General features: G+C 39.7%; 1 protein-coding gene across 5 annotated transcripts in view; it reads left to right on the top strand.

The window, feature by feature from the left end:
* LOC136875792 (putative inorganic phosphate cotransporter) overlaps nucleotides 1-15,240 on the top strand; it is a 280,776-nt gene that overhangs the window by 215,307 nt on the left and 50,229 nt on the right. For all 5 annotated transcript variants that reach the window (XM_067149394.2, XM_067149393.2, XM_068228135.1 and 2 more), the window contains one exon: nucleotides 14,573-14,955. In XM_067149394.2, the coding sequence (XP_067005495.1) occupies nucleotides 14,573-14,955 (383 nt within the window). The remainder of the gene's footprint in view (nucleotides 1-14,572; nucleotides 14,956-15,240) is intronic.

Raw genomic sequence — 15,240 nt, 5'->3', positions numbered from 1 at the left:
TTCCGGACTGTTCGTAAACTCTTCACGGTCTGTTTCCTCAGGTTCTCCAGGCACAAATTTCATGTGAAGGCCTGGGATCGATCGAGCGTGGAATTTTGTTGTGCCACTGGAACTAAAACTATTACTTGTTCTGTAGATTCGTTAATTATACATCCATTGTGGAAAGAAAAATCTATCACCTTCTAATGTTCATTTCATACGGCGATCTTATCTTTGTGTTACTCTTGGCGTCGATATCCAGGAAAACTGCCATCGGTGGTCGTTGGTTCATCCTGCTCAGTTTACTGAGGAGTCTTCTTTCTTCCGTTACTGAGTAGGTTACAGAAAGTTTCGTTTTAATTTTAACTGTTTCTACTCTACTTCATATTGCATCTTGCTCACTACGAGTTGAATATCTAGCAGCACAATGTTTACTTCTTACTAGAGCTACTGCACTTTAATAATTCTTTGCTATTAAAATATTCATATAGACTTGTTCAACAAGGAAAACATGAAATAAACAATCAACTCTGTTTCCTCTGCTGACTAAATGGGTTGAAATTCAATGACGGTATTCTTCAACATTTGAGCAATTCATAAACTTGAAGCATTTACTGGCGCGTTAGGCTCGATTGTGAACATATTTGAACATTTAGAGTACGTAGCTTCGTTACCGTACTAATAAATGAACAGCGGTGTCAGTAGTAGGGCTAGGCGGGTTCTAAATCAATGGGTGCTGCGTCAGCATTTTGCCATGAGGTCATTGACCCCAGGACGTCATGGCCACGTGACCGTGACGTCACAGCCACGTGCTCTTGTTTAAAACAAGACCAAGTGCTCGTGACAGCTGTCATCTTGACAGACCCTAACTTCACTCTCGTGTTTTCGCGCGGAATCTTGAGTAAGTGCTCATGGTTAATCTCGCTGCTGCCATCTTGACAGGTCCTAACCTCGTGCACTTGCTTTGGCGCGGAATTTTGAACGACCGTAACCTTACTGCTGTCATCTTGACAGGTTCTAACCACGTGCACTTGTTTAAGGCGGAGTTTGAATAAGTGCGCTTGGCCAACCTCACTGCTGTCATCTTGACAGGTCCTAACCACGTTCTCGCGTTGAGCGCAGAATTTTGAACGACCCTAACCACACTGCTGCCATCTCGACAGGTCCCAACCATATGCTTGTGACAGATATGAGGTGCGGAATATGAATAAGTGGGCTATCTAACCTCACTGCTGTTACCTTGACGGGACTTAGCCACGTGCTTTTGTGAGGCGCGGAATTTTGAACGACCTTAACCTCACTGCGGTCATCTTCACTTAGCCACGTCGACTGGGGCCTAACTACATAGAACTTTCCCAACGCCATCCTTTCTTGGAGGGGTGTAACCTCACAGGGTCCTAGTATTAAGGCTAGATGCCATTCCCGATACTATATTGGAGGGGCCTAACCTCAGAGGACCCTGGTTTTAAGGCTAGCTGCCCTTCTTGACACATCTTACCAGATGCCCCTTTCCCGACACCATCCTAGAGAGGTCTAAGGACCCTAATTTTATGGCTAGCAGCCCTTCTCGACACTATCTTGCTAAGTGCCCTTCCGACACCATCTTGGAGGGGCGTAACCTCAGAGGTCTCTAGTTTTAAGGCTAGCTCCCCTTCTCAACATGCCCCTTCCCGACATCATTTTAGAGGGACCTAAGGACCCAAGTTTTGAGGTAAGCTGCCCTTCTCGATACCATCTTAGAGGGAGCCTAAGGACCCTAGTTTTAAGACTAGCTGCCCTTCTTGTCACCATCTTGCCGGATACCCCTACCCCGATACCATCTTGGAGGAGCCTAACCTCACAGAGTGGCCAGATGCCCCTTCCCAACACCTTCTTGCTAGATTCCCCTTCCCGACGCCATCTTAGACGGTTCTAGCCTTACAAGGCATACTTTAAAAACGAGATGCCCTTCCCGACGCTGCCTTGCCAGTTCCCTTTCCCGACACCATCTTAGAGGCTTTACGTCTCAAACCGACAGAAAAATAACTATGATCACACTTCTTCTTCCTTTTGCACCTGTGTTATCACGATGTTTGCTTAATTCTTTACATCTCCATCTGACAGATATTTGCCCTCCTCCCTCCTCCTCATCGTATTTGCCCCTACTTTTAACGGATATATGCCTTCCATTCTCGTCCTCCCCCCCATGCCCCTTCATGACGTAGGGAAGATATAAAAGATGAAATGAATGACGCAAGAAAACTGGTCCAGTCCGGTTTTTAGCTGTACTTATCCTAGTCGCCATTTTGTTTTTATGCTTTACGTTTCCATCCGACACACTACTTAGTTGTGCAGTCTGCACAAAGTTTTACGTTACTATCCGACGGAGGCTATTGGACCTGGCCCTGCTCAAGGCTTTACGTCTCTATCCGACGGACAAATAACGTGACGTCACAGTTTGACTTGCTTCCTCCTTATGAACAAGTCTAAACATCACGACAGGGCTCAAGCAAACTGTGCAGCTTCTATCCTGTTACAGAGGACCGGAAATGCATTGTGCTGTACTATTTACCAAGAGCAAAACTTTTCGTGTTTACAATATGTATAGTCTCGTGTTATCCTACCTTACTCATAAATTTCAAATATACATGTATTTTTTTAAAGATTTGAATAGTCAGCATACATTCCCTCGTGTTCTCAAAAGAAAACTCCTCTTGATTATAAATATATGTTAGGTGGAGGGCTCGGTATCTTGTTGATAAGAACAATAGAAGTTGACACGCAGACACACGATGATTCCATGGAATACAATTCAACGGGAAACTACCTATCTCTCTCCTTATTTCGCGAATATAACATTAAATTTATGACGCAATCATATAGTCACCGTAACAGAATAAAAATTCAACCCTGATCTCTCTGTTCAGTGTTAGAATAAAAATATCTCTAATTCATGCAACTCATGGATTCGAACCCTGATCTCTCTGTGTAATGCTAGGATAAAAAATAAACTACTTCACTCCTTGTTTCGTGTGCTGTGTACACATGGTTCATGATAACATAAACTTAATGACGCATATACATAGCCACCATAACAGAATAAAAATCTCTCTATTACTCTCATGGATTCAAACCCTGATCTCTCTGTTCAGTGTCAGAAAAAATCTCTAACACATGCAACACATGGATTGGAACCCTGACCTCTCTGATTAATGCTTGAATAAGGAAATGAAACTATCTCATTCATTATTATGTGCTGTCTACACATGATTCGTGACACAAACACACAGTTACCGCAAGAGAAATAATTGCATGCATTGAATCGAACACCGAAACTCTCTGATGTGTAAGATATCAACAGACTATACATGATAACGAACGCACTACTTCTCATTTTCGCTAGTTCACTTCTTTGGTGTTATACGCATATACACAGCACTCACTGTCGTAAAACCGAACGCACACCCAAAATACGGAATTGTTACATAGACCAAATTAAATATTTGTGCGACAAGCAAATGCTGTGAACTATCCACTTACACACGTATATAAACAAACACACGAGTTTAATGCTCTGCAAACTTCATTTACATGCTCACAGTAAGAAACTTAAATATTGCTAAAACACGAGTTTAATTCTTCATTCACATTTTTTACTATTTAATTTTGTTTACCTGAAATACTTACATGTGGATAAAGGGGGAATATTAAAATCATATTTTAAGATTTTTTGTATATAGGTGTGTGTGCTTTGCGGGATGCCATAGAAAGAAATGAACGAGATCCTGTGGGTCTGCCTGCATCTCGGTGGCTTAACCGGATGTGTTGGCTCAGCATAATCGAGTAGTACCTGACCTTGCCGGGACTCTACTACTATTATTATTATTACTATTATTATTATTATTATTATTATTATTATTATTATTATTTAAAAATTGCTCTTATAATTATAATTGCTTTTTAGTTTTCATAATATGTCTGTAGTGAAAGTAGTCAACCACATAGAACTTGAACCGCTGCCCTAACCCTCTGAAGGCCTGTAGATTGCGGGGGTGTCATGTGGTCAGCATGCAAATCCTCTCATCTGTTACTCGATTCTGACACTTTTTAATTTTTATTACCTCTCTATCGGATATCCTTACAGTTTTTCCTGACCTGCCCAAAGAATTAAAACCCGGGAACCTGACCGGGGTCACTATCTTACTATCGGCCGATTTTTACACTAGGCAAATATGTTGAGGATGTACCTTATTTGACCCGTACGTGACTTGCGCGTCACCTACCCAGGTAACTAAAACCCGGGGGCCTGACCGGGGTCACTATCTTACTATCGCAGGTTAAATCCATAGCTCTGTAGCCATTGTTATGTACAGTGTCTCTAGTAAGGCAGACCCCGTGGTTTCCTATTTTTACGCCAGGAAAATATGTTGAGGCTGTACCTTATTTTGACACCCCGTAGGCGACCTGCGCGTCGTGATGAGGATGACCCGCAACCTCTATAGCCGCTGCAGTTGAATCTGTCACAGCTGGATTCCTTCCTTCAAATCCAGAGTTACTCTAAGTTTTGTACGGAGGCGGAAGACAGATACTCCATGTTATCTTTTAGCTCCGTAGGTTCGATTCCCAACAAGGTCAGGGATATTTTAGCTACAACTATAGGGCTGCTAGTAAGATAGCGACTCCGGTCTAGAAAGCAAAGAATAACGATCGTCGTGCTGACAGCGGTCGCATACGGACTAATGATTCAAAACAATAGGATTTATTTATTTCTTCTTCTTCTTCTTATTATTATTATTTCTCGTTGGGTTTTGTCAACTATGAACCACGTTAATTCCAATTAAGCGTCATCTGTTCCTCGTCGAGTTCTCCTTCATCCTGTCCGTGGCACTTCGGTACGGGATCTAAATGTTCCCTGAAACCTTTTCGTGGCCTTGATCTTCGACTTGTTAACATTCCTGTTGTTGATTTCCGTTGCTTGTATTCCCATTTCTTCGAGTTTCCTCTTCATCCACTGGTACCAGCGCACGTAGTTTTCTTGATCTCAAAAATTCTTATTAGGTATCTGATTTGTCAGTCTTCCTGAGGACATTCTGTAGGTATGTCGGAAGAACATGGCTCTCCTCTTCCAGATGGTATCTGAGATCTTTCCCATCTTGAGATATAATTCTTGGTTTCCTTTCTTTTTGTGTGATCCATCCTCTGTTCTTTGAGATCCAAGTATCTTCCTCAGAATCTTTCTCTCCGCTAGTTCCAACTTCTCGACCAATCCTGATTTCATCAGGTTCAAACTTTCAGCTGCATATAAAGTCTCCTGGTGGATCATTGTCTGGTAGTGTCTGAGTTTTGCATTGATCGAGATATTCTTGTTGTTGTAAGTGTTAATAGTTAGTATATATGCCTAGTTCATCTTGTTTATTCTGGATAACAATGCCTCCCTTTCTTACAGGTAATTGTCTATCCGCTCCCCCACATTTTGAATTTCTCCACCATCTGAATCCTTTCTCTCTCAACTGTCATCCATCTGGGTGCTGTTTTCATGTCGGTCACATACTGTGTCTTCTCTTCCTGGACTTGGGCAATTTGGTTCTGTGCCTCCTCTATTGACTCTAGCAATGTGATCCGCAAAGGATAAACAGTCAATTCCAGTTCCTTTGTTCTTGCATCGCATTCGTATACCACATATTCCTTACACTTTTCAGTGCCACTCTATAATCACTTTGTCAAAAAACAAACAAACAATTGAATAGAAGGTGAAATAGTCCATCTCGTTGTCTGACCCCTGCTTGAATCCCAAATGATTCCGATGGGATCCCTCTGAACTTGACCTTGGGTGTTGTGGCTGCCACTGTCTGTTCAATGAGTTCTCTTGTCTTCATATCTAGGCCCATTTCTTCTAGGATATGAATCATTGTTTCGCTGTATACGGAATCGTAGGCCTTTTGAAGTCCACAAATATGAGTACAAATCTCTTGTTTCTCGGTTTCTGGTATGCACTGATCAATTTTAGGTTCAGGTTCCGTTCTGCACATGACCTGCCCTTTCTAAAACCTCCTTGATACTCATGAATTTGTGGCTCCAATGGTTTTTCTGCCCTATTTATTCTTGACTTACTTTTCTGGCGAGGTTAGCGCTATCGGCCCCTCTCTTATACTTATAAACTTGGAATAATTTTTCCTTCCTTCTTAATCCGTTTACCCTCCAGGGTTGGTTTTTTCCTCCGATTTAACGAGGTATCCCATCTCTACCGCCTCAAGGGCGTGGGTCGTGGGGATAGAACTTGGCAGGAGGACCAGTACCTCGCCCAGGCGGCGTCACCTGCTATGCTGAACAGGGGCCTTGTGGGGGGGATGGGAAGACTGAAATGGATGGGCAAGGAAGAGGGAAGAAAACGGCCGGGGCTTTAAGTTAGGTACCATCCCGGCATTTGTCTGGAGGAGAAGTGGGAAACCACTTCGAGGATGGCTGGGGTGGGAATCGAACCTCTCTCCACTAAGTTGACCTCCTGACTTTCAACAATAACATTTTAAAATGTAAAAAAATAAATTAAAGGAATGCATAGTAATTCTGCAACAATCTAATTACTGTAGGTTGACACAACATGAATACGATTAAAATTAAATGCTTAGTACGGTACATGTAATGTTTCCTAAATGCTTCCACCTATCAGTCAACTGAAATGAATCAATAATAATATTCTTATAATAGATAGCAGGAAATGTAAACTACCAAACTGCAGTTTAAAACTGGAAGTTATGGAAAATGAAATATAACCATATAACAATTTGGGAAATGGTATACATGGAGATTTACGAACTGCCTATCAAAATAGTCAAGATATTACTATTTTCACTTGTCAAGTGAATAGAGAATCAAAAAATTATTTAACCATCTAACCGATACCTTTATTTGACTTTGGCAATTTTATAAAACGTTACTAGTACATGTTTCGTCTGCTTCGCAATTAGTTAAGAATAGTTTTAATTATACTTTAATTACATCTCAAGTAATTAGTTTGTAAAAAGTTAATTGGTGTTTCTTCAAATACGCTTCCGAGCAGAAGCTAAAAAAGGAGACCTAAAAGAAGTTTATGTCTTCTTATTTGAGGACCTGGATGCAATAACAGCGTTAGTAGATTTAAGTTGTGTTGAGAAACAGGAAGTCCAAATTTTAAATTTGAATAACTAAAATATAAATAAAAATATAAGGTAATATGTTACATAAACATAATATTTAACAATCAGATAAGACATTCTAAAGTTCGTACTCAAATATCTTGAATGGATACACAGAAAAAATGAAATTTTCTCCGTAATACTATATAAATGGAAGTTGTGAGTAATTACATCAGATGAATACGGATCCACTATGATTGGAAAATATTTTTGGATGATAAATTGTATTAATTGACATGATTTTCATTCAGTTTAATTATTTATATCTCTCATGCATCGTTACAATCGGAATCACTTTCAGATTCACGCCTCACACACAAGACATTTTCACACCACTCTATATTTTCAGGTTTTAAGTCCTTAGCTATGGATATTATATCACCCCCTTTTGTGCTTTCACACCTGGCTTATGCATATTGCTTAATTATAAATTATTGTGGACAGAACGTTAACTTTTTAATTTATAAACACAAATAGCTGAAAGTTGGAGAAATATGTCTGAGACCCAGATACAATGCCATTCTTGTAATGAAGCCTCACGTATTTGTGGATTGAAAATGTACACCCTTTTGCAGTAGGTACTCTTAGAAACATGTTTTATAATATTTATCTTCCAGTTACCGGTGTTTTCTCTTTCTTTTCTTCCGTCTACACGTAGGTGTAAAACTTTCATCCACCTCCTTTTTATTAACAAAAAAAAAAAAAAAAAACAGATTTATTACACTTGCACGCGCCATTTTCACTTACGCTGTTGATGCGGGATCGCTCTCGTTCCTTATAACAACACGCCGTTCATTACTGTCATCTCCTTACCTCTTACAGAGCTAAGACATAGCTTGTTGGATAACAGAGGGTTCAAGGGTTTTGAATTTGATGTTTATGCTATAAGAGCGTAAGTTGACTAACGATTTTATTGTATCCAGGTCCTCAATTGGAAGAAATTTTTAACAATATTTTAGTTGAAATGAAATGGCGTATGTATTTTAGTGCCAGGAGTGTCCAGGGACAAGTTCGGCTAGCCATATGCAGGTCTTTTTATTTGACTTCCTTAGGCGACCTGCGTGTCGTGATAAGGATGAAATGATGATGAAGACGACACATACACCCAGCCCCCGTGTCAGCGAAATTAATCGTTTTATGATTAAAATTCCTGACCCTGCCGGGAATCAAACCCGGGACCAATGTGACCAAAGGCCAGCATCCTAACAATTTAGCCATGGAGCTGGACAATATTTTAGTTAAGGTCAACTTATAAATCGCTTTTTAAGCATTCTTCCACCCGTCCAAACCCGCCGTCACCATCATCGTCCTTCTCCAAGAGACAAAAGTAATTTTCACATGAAAAGACACCAAGGCTAATACGAGAACATATATTGTGCATACTCAACCGCACCATGTCACGTTTGCCTGTTCTGAAGATGTTGAGTTCCTAGCGATCTCTTTTATCAATTGTGAACGGTTACCCTTCCCCATCATGTGTTGTTACTACTAAGTAAACTTTTCCCTATTCCGGTAGATGGCATCTCATGCGTCAGCATATGTCAAAGCATTTCTTTTTTGTCCGTCTTGTTGGGTTATCTTTCTAATTGGTTGGATGGAGAGTTCTTGATTTGAGAATATGGAAACGATGGATTTCCAAGTCGCCTTTGTGGCGTATAATAGATATTTTAACAGATTCAAGATGTCTTTGTACGATTCTCGGCCTTTCGAAGGTAAAACTTCAATCTTACTTACGCAAGTTTGTATTATAGTAATCATGGCTGACGGTGGGCGAATGGACACTGCCATTGGTTGAAGGCTAGTCCAATGAAATGTCGTTCACATAATTCAATACAGACAGAAGTTATGACCAACTTACGCGATGAAAAGACCTAAGAATGAGGCAATGTCGAAGAATAACCATATGAAACAAATAAGAGTAACAATATCTGGCTATGTTGAAGTATGGTAGTGACATTTCATAGGGCAAATCTTCAGCCGATGGCAGAGTCCATTCGTGCCAACGCCAGCCACGATTATATAAGAACGTGATGAAATGGTTGAGACGTTTCGATGCAGTAATTACGATTCTAAACACTAGAAACCATAGATAGCGCTAGTTATGCTTAAATATGAATATGAAATAGAGGCTTAAATCCCTGCGACTTATGATTGAATATAAAAAAGAAATAGACAAGAAGAATGTTTGTAAATGAAACCAACCTTAATGTAATGGAGGATACGCGACGACATGAAAAAACAACACGATTGAACTTCTCATTCACTAATAATTTAACTTCACGGCCACACCTTTCACATACTCTGCTATTTGAAATCAAATTGTGACGTACATAGAATTGAACTAAATCATTGAAGTTGTTCTTGTAATTCGATGAAAAACTTGTTACATTAATAACACATCAATCGCACGATGCCATGTCAATATAATTAGATATGTTTTCTGTATCAACAATGGAAAGATGCACTGGATGCGCTATGTACGAAGAAAGAAGTAGTAGGCTTTGCTGCTATCAATCCTATCATTTCGTGACCAGTAACCGACATAGAATGCCGTGGTGTATTAATGTGAAGAGAAACGTGATTGTGGTCCAGGGCTAAGTACCGTAACATGTGAAAAGAAACGTAATTGTGGTCCAGGGCTAAGTATCCCAATATCTGAAAATAAAGGTAATTGTGGTCCAGGGCTAATTACCGTAACATGTGAAAAGAAAGGTAATTGTGGTCCAGGGCTAACTGCCCTAACATGTGAAACAAATGTACTGTGGTCCAGGGCTCAGTACCATAACCAATCCAGACCAATGGTCTTATCCATGCCCTCCAGACCCCCTTTGCATGCTGTTCGCGACTTCAGACTGGGGACTTGCGCCCCCAGACCCCCTTTGCTAACAGATGGACTAGCTCCTAAGTACACTGGTTGGCAGCATCGGCGAGTCGTGCGAGTCGTCTGCGAGAAATAAACATAGGACAGTCATACCGCGCGTAGATATTGCCGATGAAAGCGGTAACCATGGTACTACCATGGTACTAATGTTGCGTGAGATGGACTGAAGTTTTAATCTTTCGAGAGTGTTAACTGCCTACATATCTCGGCCTTTTGAGAATGTTAATTGACTATGTATCTAAGGTATTTATTTTTATTATTATTATTTTTATTATTCTCTTGATCTGATAATTGCTTCATCCTATTCTCACCATGGTTGGGTTAGAAAGGCTTTTCTCATTACATGTGTTTCTAATTTATTTGTATGTCAACTTTGCTTTTAAATGCTTGTTTCGGTATTTTCCTTGACAGATCCGCTATGTTTGTTTTGAAAACAGAAGATGACACGGATTCATGTGTGTGTGTTTGGGATTGTTTGCTGTGCTGTCCGAGACCTTCCACTCTATCACTTCTTTAACATACCGCTTGAGTTCATGTTGTATTATTTTTATCGCGTGTTCTGTATGTTTCATGTCCACCACATTTGCGTGGTATGAATACAAGCTAACAACGTGATTGAATGCTTTCTGTGTGTTTTGGATGGATACACCCCGTCTCTCTAAGTTCGACCACTTTCTGGTCTGCACTGTCTGTATGAGCTCGAGAGCGGTTATTTATTTAGTTATGTGCTGTGTGGCTGGCGTTCATATGCATCCGGCCTGTGTGTCCCTTATTCGGCGACCTAAACTCAATGGTCTCTCTGTGGACGAGGGTGGTTCTGACCCTTGGATCCGAGGTGCCTTTCGTGTATAATTTACTTATTTATTATTCGTTACGCATTGCTGTCATTGGTTTATTCTGTTTTATTCTTAACGGAACGCCTTCCTATTTAGTCTTTGTTATTTGGCATGCAACCATGGTAACCTCCCCGTTTCCCTTTTCTCTTTGCTTTAATTTTATGAGCTTGGTGCACCCTTCCCTCTTCTCCAGTTTTATTTTTTTATGTTTTATTTATTTGTCTTTAATAGTGGCGAAGTTCGGACTCATGGTCCTCTCTTACACTTAACCACGTCTTTGTACAGAAAAAACGCATAGAATATTAAATATTTTAAAATAAACTACTTTGTATCATAAATAAATACATCATAATTATACCAATATGAACATATCATTTGTCAAACTACTAAATGAAGTTTAATGATAAATAAGTTTAAATTAATTTAAAGAAAAATTAACTAAATTATACACACATCCATACGTCACCATTCACGAATCAAGATTCACGCCGTGGGCTTATGAATTTAAGAGATACCTTCTGTGGGAAGACTTGGAAGACTCTAGTGAGTTACTATATCTGATGTTATTTGGAGCAGAGTTCCATAATCAACTTCACGTCGCAATAAATGAGCGATTATAGGCAGCTGGCCTGCTAAGGGGAATGGCAACTGTTGTAACAGAGCATGTATTATGCTGGTGAAAAGAGTAAAGGTATGTAAAGTTTGATGACAGGTACAGGGGAGTTCTCTCAGTTAGTGATCTGTACACCAACAGGGCTACATGAAGTTTTCTGAGTTCTTCAAATTTCAGGAGGGAAAGTTGCTTGTAATAAGGTGTGACATGAGTGTCGTAGCGTAACGAAAATATAAATCTGATGCAGGAATTCATGGTGCTTTGTATTTTCCTAATTTGTTCTTTCATTGCATCTATGAATACAGCATCACAATACTAGAATAAAGGTAGAACTAATGTTTTTATAAGCCTGACTTTCATATTTAACAGTAAATTGTTATAGTGGTATTTCAGAGGATGGAGTGAGGCATATACTCTGTTACAGATACGTGTGACGTGTTCATTCCAATTTAAGTTTTCATTTATAACAACACCTAGATTATTTACCGAGCTTTCATACGGAATTTTGGTACCGGATAGAGTGAGTGAAGGGATGTCTAAAGACTTTGTCATGTTTATCAATTTCGATTGTCCAACTGTAATAGCTTTTGTCTTGGAGGGATTTATTAATATAGAGTTCTCACAAGCATATGATTCTATATTTTGTAAGTCGGCATTCCTTTTATCAGTTGCTAGACGAATATCTCCCAAATTTGTGTGATAATATATCTGGTGGTTATCCGCATATATATGATAGTTACAATATTTCAGTCGAGATGTTATGTCGTTTATGTATAAAATAAAAAGCAATGGTCCAAGTACAGAGCCTTGGGTTACTTCTGCCTGTTCCATTGCCCATTGAGAAGTCTTATTCTTTATAACGACTCGTTTTACTGCGGTTTGTGAGGTAAGAGCCAAAGAGTTGTAAAGCAGTCTGATTTATATGAGGGGATTTTAATTTGGCTGGCAATATGTCTAAGTAAACAGTGTCGATTGCACTGCCAAAATCAAGAAGATTAAGTAATGTGACCTTCTGTTTACTCATTGCGTATCTAATGTCATCTGTAACCCTCAATAGGGCAGTGGTCGTGCTGTGTCCCTTTTTAAAACCTGACAGTTATTGGTCAAACAAGGAATATTTGTTAAGATACCCCGTTAGTTGCCGATGGATTATCCGTTCGAAGGGTTTGGAGAGAGATGAAAGTATACACAAAGGTCGATAGTCTGATAGGGAAATAGCTGGAGACTTTTTGGTACCAGATTTATGATTGCATCTTTCCATATCCTTGGATATGTTCCAGAACTGAGGCAGAAATTATATATGTGAGTAATTACTGGGCAAATAATATCTAGAATGCGTTTAATCGTCAACTCCAGTGGTATTTGACTTGACCGAAAGCAGTTCAAGTTTCACCTCAGTTTCGTTAACAGTAAGGAATTTAAACATTGGTCTATTTGGTGGCGGTTTAGTCAGTAATGTGTTAATTGTATGAGTTATAATCTGTGGTTGGTACTTAATTTTAACGTCAGAGAAGTGTTTATTTAAGTCGTCAAGTGATATATCTGGGTTACAATGGTTAGGTTCAAGCTTCCCTCTTCCCATGGAGCGAAGCTCTCGCCACGTGCTTCGTGCATTCATATTATTATTGGCTAGCTGTAGGTAGTGAGATAATTTCTTATTTCGGACCCAAAATTTAATTTTGTTGCGCAGAGACCGATACTGTTCAAGAATATCAGGAGAGTTGGTTCGTCTATATAGCCGATGTAATGAATCTCGAAGGGACATCATGCGTTTGACGTTCAGTTAGCCATGGTGATGGAGGTCTAGATACTTTAACTCTAGCTCGTTTACTTAACAATCTTGTATTCTCGGGGATATTATGTTTGTTTTATTCGAGGGTTATTGTAGTGGGCATTATGTCTCATCTTTTGGACTAAAACGGAGAATTTTATGATAGAGTCCTGTTTTTCCTTTAAATTACGGTCGCTTGGAACTGATATGCATAAAAGAAATACTTTGAACCCAGCTGAATTTATGTTCCTCATTTAATTGAAGTGGATGTCATGCCATTATACCTGAGTTTTCATCTCGTCTTATATTAAGGTGTGAGAAGGTGTGATAAACCGTGAATCTTATGTATTTTCATTGTGGGCCACGCACAATTAATATAAATTATTAGATTATTTGGCCTCCTTGTTTTGCCTATGCGGCCTTTTTGATTTTTCTCTTCTTAATAAAATGTTTTTACCCTTATTCCTATTATACTTTAATTTCTTTGTGTCTCTTACATGTGTATTATCTGCGTAAGAAACGCGGGTCCAGTTCCTGGCAGTCTTTGCTAGTTTTGACCAAATCCACTGTATTTTGTCTTGGAGTTGCTTTCTTAGTGGTAGGTCAATACTTTTGCCTTATTTTACACATAAGCATACATGAATGTAGCTGATGATTTGTCATATCGATACGGACATGAAGTGGATAGTTTGTAATAAGTGAATAGAGATCAAGAACTAGGTAGTGTGTGATATGTAAGCAAGACATTTATGATGGCAGGATATGAGAACTAGAACACTCAACTCAGTGCAGGTTAAGGAGAATTTCCCCACTACTGGCTCACCGTGGGAGGGAAAGGATGGGGTGTGAGTGCACGTGTTTTTGAGGAGAGGGACCTGACCTACTCGTGAGATGATCGTGCTAGGTCGCGAGTGACAAGCTAGGCGGACCCCTGCTGGATATCCGCGGGGTGGAGGGGGATCATCTCTCTACTGGGCATCCGTGAAGAGAGGTAAGGATGATTGCTCTGGTTACAGTGTCTCTGTGGTTAGGGCAGGTATAATTAGGGATACACATGCGGCCACGCCCTCTATAAGAAGCTTTTTATATGTAGTTATCCTTTATATTGTGTTTTATTCTACGGTTATTTTTATTTGAATGATCCATTACGTATCTACTGTACAGGTCTGGTGAAAATGAAGTTTGTTCATTCATTCTATTATTTAGTCGAAGTACATTCTGCAAAGAAAACATTAAAATACTTTATTTTTACCCATAAGTGTGTACCTTCTCTCTTTGAAGGATGGATTATTAATTATGCGATTTCGGTCAGTATGTAAGTGATGGCTGTTTTCCTTGCAGGTGGCACGTTTGGAACTGTGATCTCCTTTCCTGTGAGCGGGGTTCTTGTAGAAGAATGGGGTTGGCGTGAAAGTTTCTACGTGTTTGGTGGTGTTGTCTTATTCTTCTCCATATTTTGGATATGGTTGATCCGGGATTCTCCAGACAAGCATCCAAGAATTAGTGAGAAAGAGCTGACATACATTGAGGAGAGGATCGGTACAAATGTGGAAAGGAACGAGGGTGCGAAAACCCGCAGCAAACTTCCAATACTGAGAATTATGACGTCACTGCCCTTCCTCGCATTACTGCTGTGTCATTATGGCAACCTTTGGGGTCTCTTCTTCCTTCTAACGTTGGCCCCTAAGTTCATGTCAGATATTCTCGATTTCGACCTCAAGAAGGTAAGTAAAACTAGGCATTACAGGAAATATTCTGTGCGAGGTAAGAATCATTTTTCACTCCTCATGCACTGAAGGTCCAATAATTTATGCCGTTGTTTCAAGTGTTGTGTTGATACTTTTTGCACCACCATGAATGCTACAGACGCCACTAAATTTATGTTTATGTTATACATAAATTGTATTTTCTGTACGTATATTGGGTTAAGATCAGGAGAATGTGGTATCCATGATATGCCTGAACATGAACGTCGACATGTACGCATGATTCCCCGACTATCGAAAGGT

Source organism: Anabrus simplex, chromosome 6 (genome assembly GCF_040414725.1).
Source record: "Anabrus simplex isolate iqAnaSimp1 chromosome 6, ASM4041472v1, whole genome shotgun sequence".
In the NCBI taxonomy this organism is placed as follows: domain Eukaryota; kingdom Metazoa; phylum Arthropoda; class Insecta; order Orthoptera; family Tettigoniidae; genus Anabrus; species Anabrus simplex.
Note: the sequence above shows the minus strand (reverse complement) of the source record. Positions and strands in the feature narration are given on the sequence as shown.